Source organism: Indicator indicator, chromosome 3 (genome assembly GCF_027791375.1).
Source record: "Indicator indicator isolate 239-I01 chromosome 3, UM_Iind_1.1, whole genome shotgun sequence".
Classification (NCBI taxonomy): Eukaryota; Metazoa; Chordata; class Aves; order Piciformes; family Indicatoridae; genus Indicator; species Indicator indicator.
Genome location: NC_072012.1, coordinates 46,796,576 through 46,809,317, shown reverse-complemented (window position 1 = coordinate 46,809,317; position 12,742 = coordinate 46,796,576). Strand labels below are relative to the sequence as shown.

At 42.0% G+C, this 12,742-nt stretch overlaps 1 protein-coding gene across 1 annotated transcript in view; it reads left to right on the top strand.

Annotated features, from left to right (window-relative positions):
* ALX1 (ALX homeobox 1) overlaps window positions 1–11,313 on the top strand; it is a 23,795-nt gene extending 12,482 nt beyond the window's left edge. The window contains exon 4 of the mRNA XM_054399828.1: window positions 10,993–11,313. Within this exon, the coding sequence (XP_054255803.1) occupies window positions 10,993–11,313 (321 nt within the window). The remainder of the gene's footprint in view (window positions 1–10,992) is intronic.
* Window positions 11,314–12,742: the final 1,429 nt, after the last annotated feature.

Genomic DNA, 12,742 nt, shown 5'->3' with positions numbered 1-12,742 from the left:
GACACACGAGTGAGGTTTGATCAAAAGCCTACACCACTGTCACACAGACCTCCAGATTTCCCTGTGTGAATTAACTTTTAAAGATGCCAGCTTTACAAATGTGACTGCATCATCATGTAAACAAATTTTATCCCTGCAAAACTGATACAGGGAGTAACATTTTTTGCCCCCGTCTAGCTTCCTTCCATATTTTGCATCTTTTCTTCTTGCTTGTTTCTTCTTGCTTGTTTCTTCTTGCTTGTTTCTTCTTGCTTGTGGGGAGATTCAGACTGGACATGAGGAAGAAGTTCTTCCCCATGAGAGTGGTGAGAGCCTGGAATGGGTTGTCCAGGGAGGTGGTTGAGGCCCCATCCCTGGAGGTGTTTAAGGCCAGGCTGGATGAGGCTCTGGCCAGCCTGCTGTAGTGTGAGGTGTCCCTGCCCATGGCAGGGGGCTTGGAACTGGATGATCCTTGTGGTCCCTTCCAACTCTGACTGATTCTATGATTGTTCTTTGAATCTAGGTCATTTGTTGGCATTATTCTCAGTTCTTAGGAGTTTGCCTTGTCACACCATGATATTTTCCCCTCCTATTATCATGTATGAAATGCACTGTTTGCTTCTCTTATTTACTTGAAAATGCAGGAAAGGGTTGCATAGGAATTAATTAAATTTACAAAAAATTTTTTTTTTTTTGGTGGAAAAACTCAGCTCAGTGCAGATGAGAATCCCAAGGAGGCAAAAACATTTCAAAGGTATGAGAGCTGGGATGATACAGAAGGTGTTAAAAAAAAGGAGAGAACACTGAAAGAAAAGGGGGAGGCTGAAGGATGCATTTCATCCACCAGACTGATAAACTGAATTAAGTATATGGGAGAGGAGGGCATCACAAGATTTGTGTTTGGCAACCAAAGAGTGTAGAAGTGGTATCAGTGTGCATGTGTTATGTACTGAAGCCTTGGATCATCATTGCAGTTTTGTGCTAGCCTGAGTGCAGATGGGCAACTCTCATTAGCAATAATCAAAGTTACATGCTCCAATTAAATCTTTCATATGGCACGGATTAGACACCACATGTTACACCACTGAAAGGAAAAAAAAAAAACCTTCTTTTAACTGTCCTAGGCCTATAAATGACAGTTAATCACAATAGTTCATTAAGGTTCTGAGTATGCTGATTAAGTAGGAGTCGATGGGGTAGACATATCTGAGCTAGCTTCAAAGAAGCTTTGTCCTAAGCTCACGCTGTCTAGCTGTGACAGCATGGAGCTCAGGCTGGGCCACCACATGCATGGGGTGCTGTTTGCTGCATATGTGCTGGCTGGTTGCACTGCTGTGGCTGCTCTTCCAACAAGAGGAACACTTCTAATCTTTTTGGGTGGTGCCTGTTCTGCACAAAGTAGTTTGTGTGCTGAATATCATTTTGCCTGGGTTCTAAACCATCACTGTATGTGGTCCTCCTCGCAGCCTCAACATTCAGTTTGTTGTTGCCTTTTCATTTTTTGTTAAAAATGTATCTTTTTTTTTTTTTTTTTTTTTTTTTTAAGTGTAGGGATGACTTTAGCTGGGGCTTAATTATAAGACAAATCTGTATTTTTTTTATTCTGAGACAGAATCTTTTTTTTAATAGCATTTTTCAAAGTATGAAACTTCCACAGAATCACAGAATCATGGATTCTTAGGGGTTGGAAGGGACCTCGAAAGCTCATCCAGTCCAACCCCCCTGCAAGAGCAGGATCACCTAGAGCAGATCACACAGGAACACATCCAGGTGGCTTTTGAATATCTCCAGAGATGGAGACTCCACAACCTCCCCTGGGCAGCCTGTTCCAGTGTTCTGTCACCCTCACAGGGAAAAAAAAATTTTCCTCCTGTTTCCATGGAACTTCCTGTGCCTCAACTTCCACCCAGTGCCCCTTGTGCTGTCATTGGGCATCACCCAGCAGAGCCTGGCTCCAGCCTCTTGGCACTCACCCTGCACATCTTTATAAACATGAGTGAGGTCATCTCTTAGTCTCCTATTCTCCAAGGTAAAGAGCCCTCAGCTCCCTCAGTCTCTCCTCCTAAGGAAGATCTTCCAGTCCCTTCATCATTTTTGTGGCTCTGTGCTGGACTCTTTCAAGCAGTTCCCTGAGGTCCTTCTGGAACTGAGGGGCCCAGAACTGGACACAATATTCCAGATGCAGCCTCAGCAGGGCAGAATAGAGGGGGAGGAGAACCTCTCTTGATCTACTAACCACAGCCCTTCTAATCCACCCCAGAATGGCTTTGGCCTTCTTGGCCACAAGAGCACATTTTGTCTTTGTACCATAGACACGAAGCACTTATTGTAACTGGCCCTGAGACTGCAGTATGGGGAAGTTAACAGTTTACTTACAGCACATCCTACACAAGAATGAAAGCCTGATGACTTTCTGAATCTTGAATTGTTTTGCAACTTAGGAAAACTTGGTAACTCAGATATGAACAGGTTTTTATGTTGTTCACCCTGTGTGAGGACAAAATATGTATTTTGGAGCTGCAACATTAAGCCTTTCACTAGCAAGGGCCAACTTGCATTCTATAGACATATCTGCAAATGGTGTGCTGCAGCTCTTTTATATGTACCTGAATCTCATCCAATCCAGGTGATCTTCCCATGTTCATTAGGCCCAATGGCTCCTGTATGATGGTCTCAAATTACACTAAGAAGTAGCACAGTCTCACAGTATATCAGAGGTTGGAAGGGACCTCAAGAGAACATTGGGTCCAACCCCCTTATCAGAGCAGGGCAGTCTGCACAGGAATGCATCCAGGTGGGTTTGGAAAGTCTCCAGAGAAGGAGACTCCACAACCCCCCTGGGCAGCCTGTTCCAGTGCTTCATCACCCTCACGGTAAAGAAGTCTCTCCTCATGTTGAGGTGAAATCTTCTCTGTTCAAGTTTGAACTCATTGTTCCTTGTCTTATCACTGTGAACCACCCAAAAGAGCCTGGCCCCCTCCACTTGACCCCCACCCCTCAGCTATTGAGAGACATTGATCAGATCCCCTCTCAGCCTTCTCTTCTCCAGACTAAACAGCCCCAGGGCTCTCAGTCTCTCTTCACAGGGGAGATGCTCAAGTCCCCTAAGCATCCTTGTGGCTCTCTGTTGGACTCTCTCCAGCAGGTCTCTGTCTCTCTTCAACTGGGGAGCCCCAAACTGGACACAGGATTCCAGGTGCAGTCTCAGCAGGGCAGAGTAGAGAGGTAGAAGAACTTCCCTAGCCCTGCTGGACACCTTTCTTTATACATCCCAGGATCCCATTGGCTCTCTTGGCCACAAGGGCACATTGTTGTTCCATACAGAACTTGCTGTCCACCAGCACTCCAAGGTCTTTCTCTGTGGAGCTGCTTTCCAGCAGGGCAGCCTCTAACCTGTCCTGGTGTCTGTTGTTATTTCTCCCCAGATGCAGGACCCTGCACTTGTCCTTATTAACCTTCATGAAGTTTGCCTGCAGCCAGCTCTCAGCCTGTCCAGGTCACATTGGATGGCTGCACAGTATCAGAATACATTTAGAGTTACCTCCAGAGATCATTTGGTCCAACCCCCCTGCCAAAAGCAGGGCCACCTAGGGTAGTCCAAACAATATTCTGTCTAGATATAAAGGTATTCTGTCTAGATAGAAAGGAAAAAATACAAGGAGAGCAGAAAAGTCTTGCAACAAGTTGCCTATAGGAATTATTGATCTCTGCAGCTACTCAAAACTTAACAGGCTTCAGCTTGAGTAACCTGTTCTTAATTCAAACTCCAAACCTTAGAAAAGATGGGAAAAGATTTGGAATAATAATCCCAAAGGTCTTTTTAGTTATTCTGAGAATTTATGAATCTGCAAATTTGGTAACTACAGGCAAATCTCTGCCCATACTTTGGGTGTTCTTAAGATTCCCCCTCCCCAGAAAAAAACAAATGCTGTGGCAAATGACAGGCCAAATAAAGTCTGCTGATGGACTAGGAACAGCCTATGCATCATGAGTTGTTAACCAGCATTTTAAAGCAGATTAACAGCTACTGCATTTAAGCTGCCTGAAGTAGCTTCTTGTGAAAGCACATTTCATGTTCTCTGGCTGTGTAAGGATTGTTTGTTGCTTCACCCAGAGGGAGGAGGGACAAAAATTTAGCAAATGAGTCTTTTTTTGACATTCTTTTGTTTTCTACAATTAGGCAAATCCTTAACTGTTCAGTTAGTGCCATTGCTCTCTTCCTTGCAATGCCCAGGAACATCCTGAAAACAGTTAATGTGCAGCTTCCAATGATTTGCTAGAGTAATTATAATCACAGCATCACAGTAAAGGATCACAGAATGTTAGAGGTTGGAAGGGACCTCAAGAGATCATCAGGTCCAACCCCCTGCCAGAGCAGGATCACCCAGGGTAGTCTGCACAGGAATGCATCCAGGGGGGTTTGGAAAGTCTCCAGAGAAGGAGACTCCACAACCCCCCGGGGCAGCCTGTTCCAGGGCTCTGTCACCCTCACTGGAAAGAAGTTTCTCCTCATGTTGAGGTGAAATCTTCTATGTTCTAGCTTGCATCTGTTGTTCCTTGTCTTATTACTGTGCACCACTGAAAAGAGCTTGGCCCCCACCCACCCCTCAGATCTTGATAGACATTGATCAGATCCCCTCTCAGTCTTCTTAAGACTAAACAGCCCCAGGGCTCTCAGTCTCTCTTCACAGGGGAGATGCTCAAGTCCCCTAAGCATCCTGGTGGCTCTCTTGGATTCTCTCCAGCAGGTCTCTGTCTCTCTTGAACTGGGGAGCCCAAAACTGGACACAGTAACCTATAGCATAACATAGCATGCTGTTTATTATGTAATATAACTACAACAACAAAAATAACTTACTATTTCATATCGAGAGGTCTTGAAAGAGTTTAGCTTTTCATTTCCCATTTGAAATACAAACCCCATATGTTCACTCAAATAGAAGCTGTGTGTGTCTGCTGGAAACAAGGCTCCAGTCTAGAGAGGCAGGTGACTCAAACAGTGTGAGTTAAGACATTTGGTAATGAGAGAGCCAAAGCTTTGTGATAGTAAAAGTCCCAGAAAATGTGGAGGAGTTTATGTGATTTCTCCAGGTGCTGTTTTAAGGAGGCTAAAACTCTAGAAGTTGAAATTTTAGGAGTTAAAAAAAAAAAACAAACCCCAAAACCCAATGACACCAAGTGGGATGACCAATTACCTCAGCTAATTTTCCTCTGCAGTGTCAAGCAGAAGGTCATATGCTTAAGAAATGATATCATAACCCTATTAACAGTCATAACTTTCTAGTTATGGTCTTGTCCGAGCTATGAAATTCTACTTTTGCTTTTTTTTTTTTTTTTCTATTGGGAGGGGGGTGTGTGTGTGTGTATGTGTGTGTATAAAACATACAGTAGGTAAATATATTGAAGGGTTCTGGTAATTTCATGGTAACCACAAGAGCAAAGCTCAAGTTGTTTGTGATGTTAACAGAAACCAGAGATGTGCTGCATGTATAGCCTCATTCACAGTCTCTGAATTACCTTTTATATAGTTCAGGGATCACACAAGAGTTTAAGAGGAAAAATATTTTCTTTAAATTCATGTACATAATGTCCCTTTTCCTTCCAACATACCAGAAGGCAGCCTGATAATTTTGACTTATTGTAAAACATTACCCTGTTTATTTTTAATACAGGAATATATTCTGCAGCTATATTTCACTACAAGAGATTTATGTTGCTAAGAAAGGAAAAGCTAATATCAAAAGTGTTGAAGTCACCTCCACCAACTAAGATGAATAGAGAACTGATAGGATTGAAACATCCTTTGAAAAAGATAACTGTCTCATGAGGGACAAAGTAAAACTTTCCTTGCATCTTGTGGCATTTCTGAAGTTGAGTTTACTAATTTGGATTCCTTCCCCTAAGGAAGAAACTCAGGAGATCCCTTTAAAAATTATAGGAATGAATAGCTTGTTCACATATTTCCTTAACACAGCGTTGGCATGGATTCTGTTCTCATTTACACCTGTGAAATCTCACTGGAGTTAAATTGAGAGAGATTTGCCTAGGATAAAAATATCAGGAAAATCGGTGGTGCTAAGCTTAGTTTAATGCAAAGCAAACTGCTAGAAATAGGGAAAAGTGATTCTCTGATACCTCCAAACCACACAGGTTATTGGGCTCTTTCAAACTGAGTCTCTGAACCTTTAGAAGTCTTCCCATCATGACTGTACTCCAGGCATTTGTGTTCCTATGGAAAAAGATTTTTTTCCTGTTGTGAAGGTTCTGGGTCTAACCAGTTGGCCTGGAAATTCTATCAAAAATAATGAGGCTCTGTGTGCATGTGTTTGAAATTATCTCTATCAATCTATCTATCTATCTATCTATCTATCTATCTATCTATCTATCTATCTATCTATCTCTCTCTCTCTCTCTCTCTTATCTCTCTCTGTCTCTCTTTCTCTCATCTTTTCTCCATCTCCATCTCCCTATCATCTCTATATCTCTATCGTTTCTCTCTCTCCATCTCCATTTCCATCATCTTGCTCTCTCTTATCTCTCCCTCATTTCTCTCTCTCTCATTTCTATCTCTGTATCTCTATCTCTATCATCTCTCTCTCTGCATCTGCATCTGCATTTCCATCTCCATCTGCATCTCCATCTCCATCTCCATCTGCATCTGCATCTCCATCTCCATCTCCATCTCCATCTCCATCTCCATCTCCATCATCTCTCTCTCTCTCATCTCTATATCTCTATCTCTCTTGATCTCTATCGTCTCTCTCTGTATCTCTATCTCTGTCATCTCTCTCTCTGCGTGTGCATCTCCATCTCCATCTCCATCTCCATCTCCATCTCCATCTCCATCTCCATCTCCATCTCCATCTCCATCTCCATCTCTATCTCCATCATCTCTCTCTCTCTCATCTCTATCTCTCTATCTCTCTTGATCTCTATCTCTGTATCTCTATCTCTATCATCTCTCTCTCTGCATCTGCATCTCCATCATCTCTCTCTCTCTCATCTCTATAATCTCTCTCTCTCTCTCTCTCTCTCTCTCTATCTCTATCTCTATCATCTCTATCTCTATCTCTAACTCTCTGTCTCTGTCCATCTCCATCTCCATCTCCATCTCCATCTCCATCTCCATCTCCATCTCCATCATCTCTCTCTCTCTCTTCATCTCCATCTCTCTCTCTCTCTCTCTATATATAAATATATATTCTGGTTTCTTCTTCAGCTGTATCAGCTTCTTGTTTCAGCTCAGTAAAGGAGTGGTACAAGCAAAACAAACTGAAACGTAGCACGATGGAAATAGGAATGAGTGACTTGTTTTGTAGAAGAAAGGGAAAGAAAACCCCAACAGTTGCTTAATCTGTCATCTCCACTGGAGGAAACTTATATGGAAGTAGGAAATGAAATAAAATGAAGCACAATTAGTAGTTTCTAGCATTCCTGAACAATAACAACAAAAAGAGAGATTTTTGTGCGGGTAACTGGGTTTCTGATTTTTCCCAGCTCATGACTGAAACAGAATGTGGACAACTTAGGCTTTCCAAAGTGGGGATATTATCTGAACCTCACAGACTTTCAGCTGCTGCTCTCCCCTGTGCTCTAATCACATACTATGGGGCTCCAAACTCATTGAGTATGAGAAGTCACTAAGCTTCATGGCTCTTAGTGGATGACTTAGCCTACCACACTTTCCAGCTCTTTCAGGGCTGCTTGTTTCCTTCTTGTCCTGTTCTGTAAATCTGTACTAGAATGTGAGAAACCTTCCAGACAACAGGACACTCAGAAGTCCTTGAATCCTGAGCCAGAAGAGATGTGTTGCTCTCTTTGGGAATGTTCTGCTCTCTTTGTGAGTGTTCTGTGCAGCTGAATGCAACAAAATTTGGTAATCAAGAGAGTGGTTCGTATAGGTCCAGATGAGTAATGTCTTCTAATTCCCAGAAAAAAACCTAACAACTCACCTGTTTTCTGAAGATTAAGAAAATAGTTTGTCTGATTATAAGTCAAAACTGGCTCAAGTGGGTTAATTAAGGTGTAATAAGGATCATATCAAGCTGCAGGGGATCTTTCACAGGCTGACGTTTGAGACTCTTCTAAAAAATGCTGAAGGGAGGAGGGGAAGGATGGGAACTGAAAAGTTCTGAAACTCTCACTGGAGTCTCTTTCCTCCTGTAGATCTCAGGAGGTCCACAAGAAGGAGGAAAAATCCTCGATATCCTTCCTCAGGCACAGTATTCACTCCATTACCTCTCAGCAGACCACCTAAGATATGCAGGAACAGATACCTGAGGTGTGCCCAACCAGCTGTGCGTATGCATGTGTGTGGCAAGGCAAGCTGCATTCCCATGAGTGGCTCTGGAAGTGTGTGTGCATGCTTGTACCTATGCATGCCTGTGTGAACAAGGAGTTAGGCAGACCAAGAGCCTGGGGACATGTGCTGCTGCTGCTGTAATTTGGGCCAAGGAGCCCAAATTAGTTTGTCAGCTCTTGCAGATCCCTGCTAATGCAGCTGTTCAAAATATTAACTTTGAAAATGAGACTCCTTATCTGCACTCAGCTGGGTGAGTTCAATGAACCATAATTTATCTCTTGAGCTTGCTGGTAGTTTGGTGGGTATGTGTTGTTGCAAAGTGATAGGACAATGGGAAAAAAAAAGAAAAACAACTCAGCATTGGAAACATGTTTTGATTCTCTGTGTTTGTGCATGTATGTCTGTGGCTGTCATAATTCACTACTTCCCCTGACCTCTGCTTGGGAAGGAAAAAACCATCACTGTATATCTTAAAGCCAAAATTCCTTTGTCTGTGGATTTGGAATGTGAAGGAAAAATGAAGTTTGAAGTGAGAATTCACTTTACAGTGCTAACTGAAGAGTGATTGCAATTGCTCCAATGTATAGCAGAGAACAAAGACATGTGGACTCAATCCCAGTGCATCAGAGCAGTGATATACTGAACAGACAACAGATTTTTAGGATGAAGACAAATTTAGCAAAGGAAAACACAAAGGAAAGGGATATAGTTCCTGGCTAAGAAGTTCTGTGCTGTGAATGAGGGCTATAAATATCTTGTATCATGATACTTGTGTGTGTATATATATATATGTGTATTTAATCAGCATTCAGAACAGCGATATAAGTGAAGGAGAAATATAAAGCTGTATATTGTATAACGGTGACTGCAAGTGTGAAGTGACTTGAGAAAGTTAGACTGTCAGAAATTATATCCACACAGTACTGATAGAGAGAGTTTAAAGAGACAGAAGGACAGCTGCTGAGTGTGAGGTTTGATTAAAGCAGAGTGAATAGAGGAGGAACGAAAGAATGCACAGCCTGAGATAATGGCAGGAGCTGACTTGTGGTAGGCCTTGAAGATCACTCTGTCTGTTCATCTGGTCACAAAGGAGGGAAAAATGCCTGTCCACGAATAGCATCTATACATAGCTGGTAGGAGAAGGCCTGAGACTCAGAATGAAGCTTTAAGTGACTGCCAAGTACAGAAGGCATTGCACATCAAAGCTTGACTACTTGGTTCCTCCAGATCTTCAGCAGACACTGCTGGCAACCACAAAGTTTTCCTCCTAGTCTGTCATGTGGCGTTTTCCAGGGGTACAAAGTGCAACCAGTTAAGGCTGAGAGCTGAAAGAGAAATGCCCTCAAGCATAATTTGGTATAAAACAAGTCATGAAAAGAATTTTTATCTTCAAATCACCCTTGAAACACCTTGAGAGAAAACTCTTGGACGCGTTATGAACCACTTAAAAATCACCCTTGAAACACCTTGAGAGAAAACTCTTGGATGCATTATCAACCACTTAAAATCACCCTTGAAACACCTTTAGAGAAAACTCTTGGATGCATTATCAGCCACTTAAAATCACCCTTGAAACACCTTTAGAGAAGACTCTTGGATGCATTATCAACCATGCTTGTCTTTGATGGATTTGTTCTAATGTAATTATGCTTCTCAGTATTTAATTTGGCAAATAATTTGGCTTTGTTGCTTGAGAAATCTTGGTTTGTTTTGTCTGCCCTTTTCTTCTGTTTTCTGCCATTACAGTAAGAAAGAACTCTGATGGAGAGAATCCTTTATGGTATAAACCAGCTGTGATACTGCACACTCTTTTAACACTTTTTTTTTTTTCTTTTTTTGAAGTCAGTTGTGTGCTTCCACTAATTTTACTGACTGGCTGGGCTGATGGTGCCCTGAGGGTCAGTGGTAAACACTCAGGATAGAGCCATGGAGGAATATGATTCAGCAAGCCTTGCTCTGAAGTGAATGGCCTGCTCCTTTAACTCTCGGAACATCTTTGTGGTGTTTTCTAGCATGATTGCAGGGAGCTGGTGAAGTGCTTGTTGCTTGTTTTAGAGAAGAACTGAATAATGGATGTTGTTAAGTAAAGAAAACCAAACATCAAAGAAAAAAGATGAACTGTCTAAATGATAGCCCCTGAAGCCCCTATTACAGGAAAGATCTGGAGGTGCTGGAACTGTGTCCAGAGAAAGTCCGTGAGGATGCTCAGAGGGCTGGAGCTCCACTACTATGAGGGCAGATTGAGAGAGTTGGGGCTGTTCAGTCAGGAGAAGAGAAGGCTTCGAGGTGACCTTCTTGTGGCCTTCCAGTATCTGAAGGGGGCTACAAGAAAGCTGAGGAGGGACTTTTTAGGCTATCAGGTAGGGATAGGACTAGGGGGAATGGAAAAAAAATAGAAATGGGTAGATTCAGATTGGATGTTAGGAAAAAGTTTTTCACCACGAGGGTGGTGAGACCCTGGAACAGGTTGCCCAGGGAAGTGGTAGAAGCCTCATCCCTGGAGGTTTTTAAGGCCAGGCTGGATGTGACTGTGAGCAACCTCCTGTAGTGTGAGGTGTCTCTGTCCATGACAGGGGTGTTGGAACTGGATGATCCTTGAGATCCCTTCCAACCCTCACAATTCTGTGATTCTATGATTCTAAATGTAAACTAACTTATTTATCTATTCATTTATGTATGCATGTATTTGATATCTGTGTTGTGTTTTCCAGATTCAGAACAATCTGTGGGCAGGGAACGCCGCGAGCGGTTCTGTGGTTACCTCGTGCATGCTGCCACGAGAGACCTCCTCCTGCATGACGCCTTATTCCCACTCCCCTCGGACGGATTCTGGCTACACAGGCTTTTCAAACCACCAGAATCAGTTCAGCCACGTGCCCCTCAATAATTTTTTCACTGACTCTTTGCTTTCTGGGGCGACTAATGGACATGCTTTTGAAACCAAGCCGGAGTTTGAGAGGAGGTCCTCCAGCATTGCAGTTCTACGGATGAAAGCCAAAGAGCATGCTGCCAATATTTCCTGGGCCATGTAATATAGCAGTTCCCTTTCTTCATTTCCTCTCTTTTTTTTTCTTTTTTTTTTTTTTAATAGCAAACTGAAAACATTTTTATTTCCCATATTTAAAGGACACCACAATAAGCTGCTACGTGTGGAATGCTAGAAATCACAATATACACGACGTCTGCTTAAACAAATGCAATATAATATTTAACAATAAACCAATAATAAAACAAATAGATTTGCCATGCCTCGAGCTCACCAAGCCCTCTTTGTTATGTTTTGCTTTTGTTTGGGTTTATTTTTTTATATATATGCTTTTGTTTGGGTTTATTTTTTTTATATATATGCTTTTGTTTGGGTTTATTTTATATATATATATATATATATATATATATATAAATATCTTTTGTTGTACCAGTTGATGAAATACAGTTATAGAACCTGCAAAAAAGAATAAAACTATTCAGCAAATCTGTCTACTCCATTGATTTTTAAGCAGTCCTGTATTAAAAATATAGTGCTTTACAAATGAGTACTTCAGGAGGGAACAACTCTGTAAAGGGAGATAAATTTGTTCTACAAAAATTATGAAGTAAATCTCTGAGCAAACTTCACAGAGGAAAGAAATTAAATATATGATTGTTCATGCTGTAGGTGGAATTTGCAGACCCGACTCTCTCAGCAGTGTGCTGCTTCTCTAAACCAGCTCTGCTGTTTTGTTAAATGTATGTTGAGCTTGTTTGAGTCACACCGCTGCACAACTAACCTAATGAGAATAGAAGTTATTCCTTTATTTTATGGAGCTGATTGAATGCCTATTAAAGATAATGATTTTTTTCCCCCAAACATATCACTAAAAGCAGGATCCACAGTGTTTCTAGTTTTCAAAGACATGCACAGAATTTGTAAGTCAACCAGGATTTAAATTTAAGGGATGACCTCATTCGTGTTTATAAAGATGTGCAGGGTGAGTGCCCAGAGGCTGGAGCCAGGCTCTGCTGGGTGATGCCCAATAACAGGACAAGGGGCTATGGGTGGAAGTTGAGGCATAGGAAGTTCCATGTGAACAGAAGGAAACATTTTTTTCCCTGTGAGGGTGACAGAACCCTGGAACAGGCTGCCCAGGGAAGGTTGTGGAGTCTCCTTCTCTGGAGATATTCAAAAGCCACCTGGATGTGTTTCTGTGTGATCTGCTCTGGTAGGGGGGGTTGGACTGGATGATCTTTTGAGGTCCCTTCCAGCCACTAACATTCTGTCATTCTGTGATTCCATCTTTAAGCTGTGAGATAGCATATCTTGAAACTTAGGTGACTAGAAGAGAGCATGGAATAAACCTGCAAAATTTTCAACAGAATCCGGATCTATTAAAGAATACAACAGCAAAATCTTGCTTCCAATCCAGTCAGTCTTACTAATTGTTTTTGTTAGGCTGCGGTGAAATTAAAAGAAGTCCTACAAAG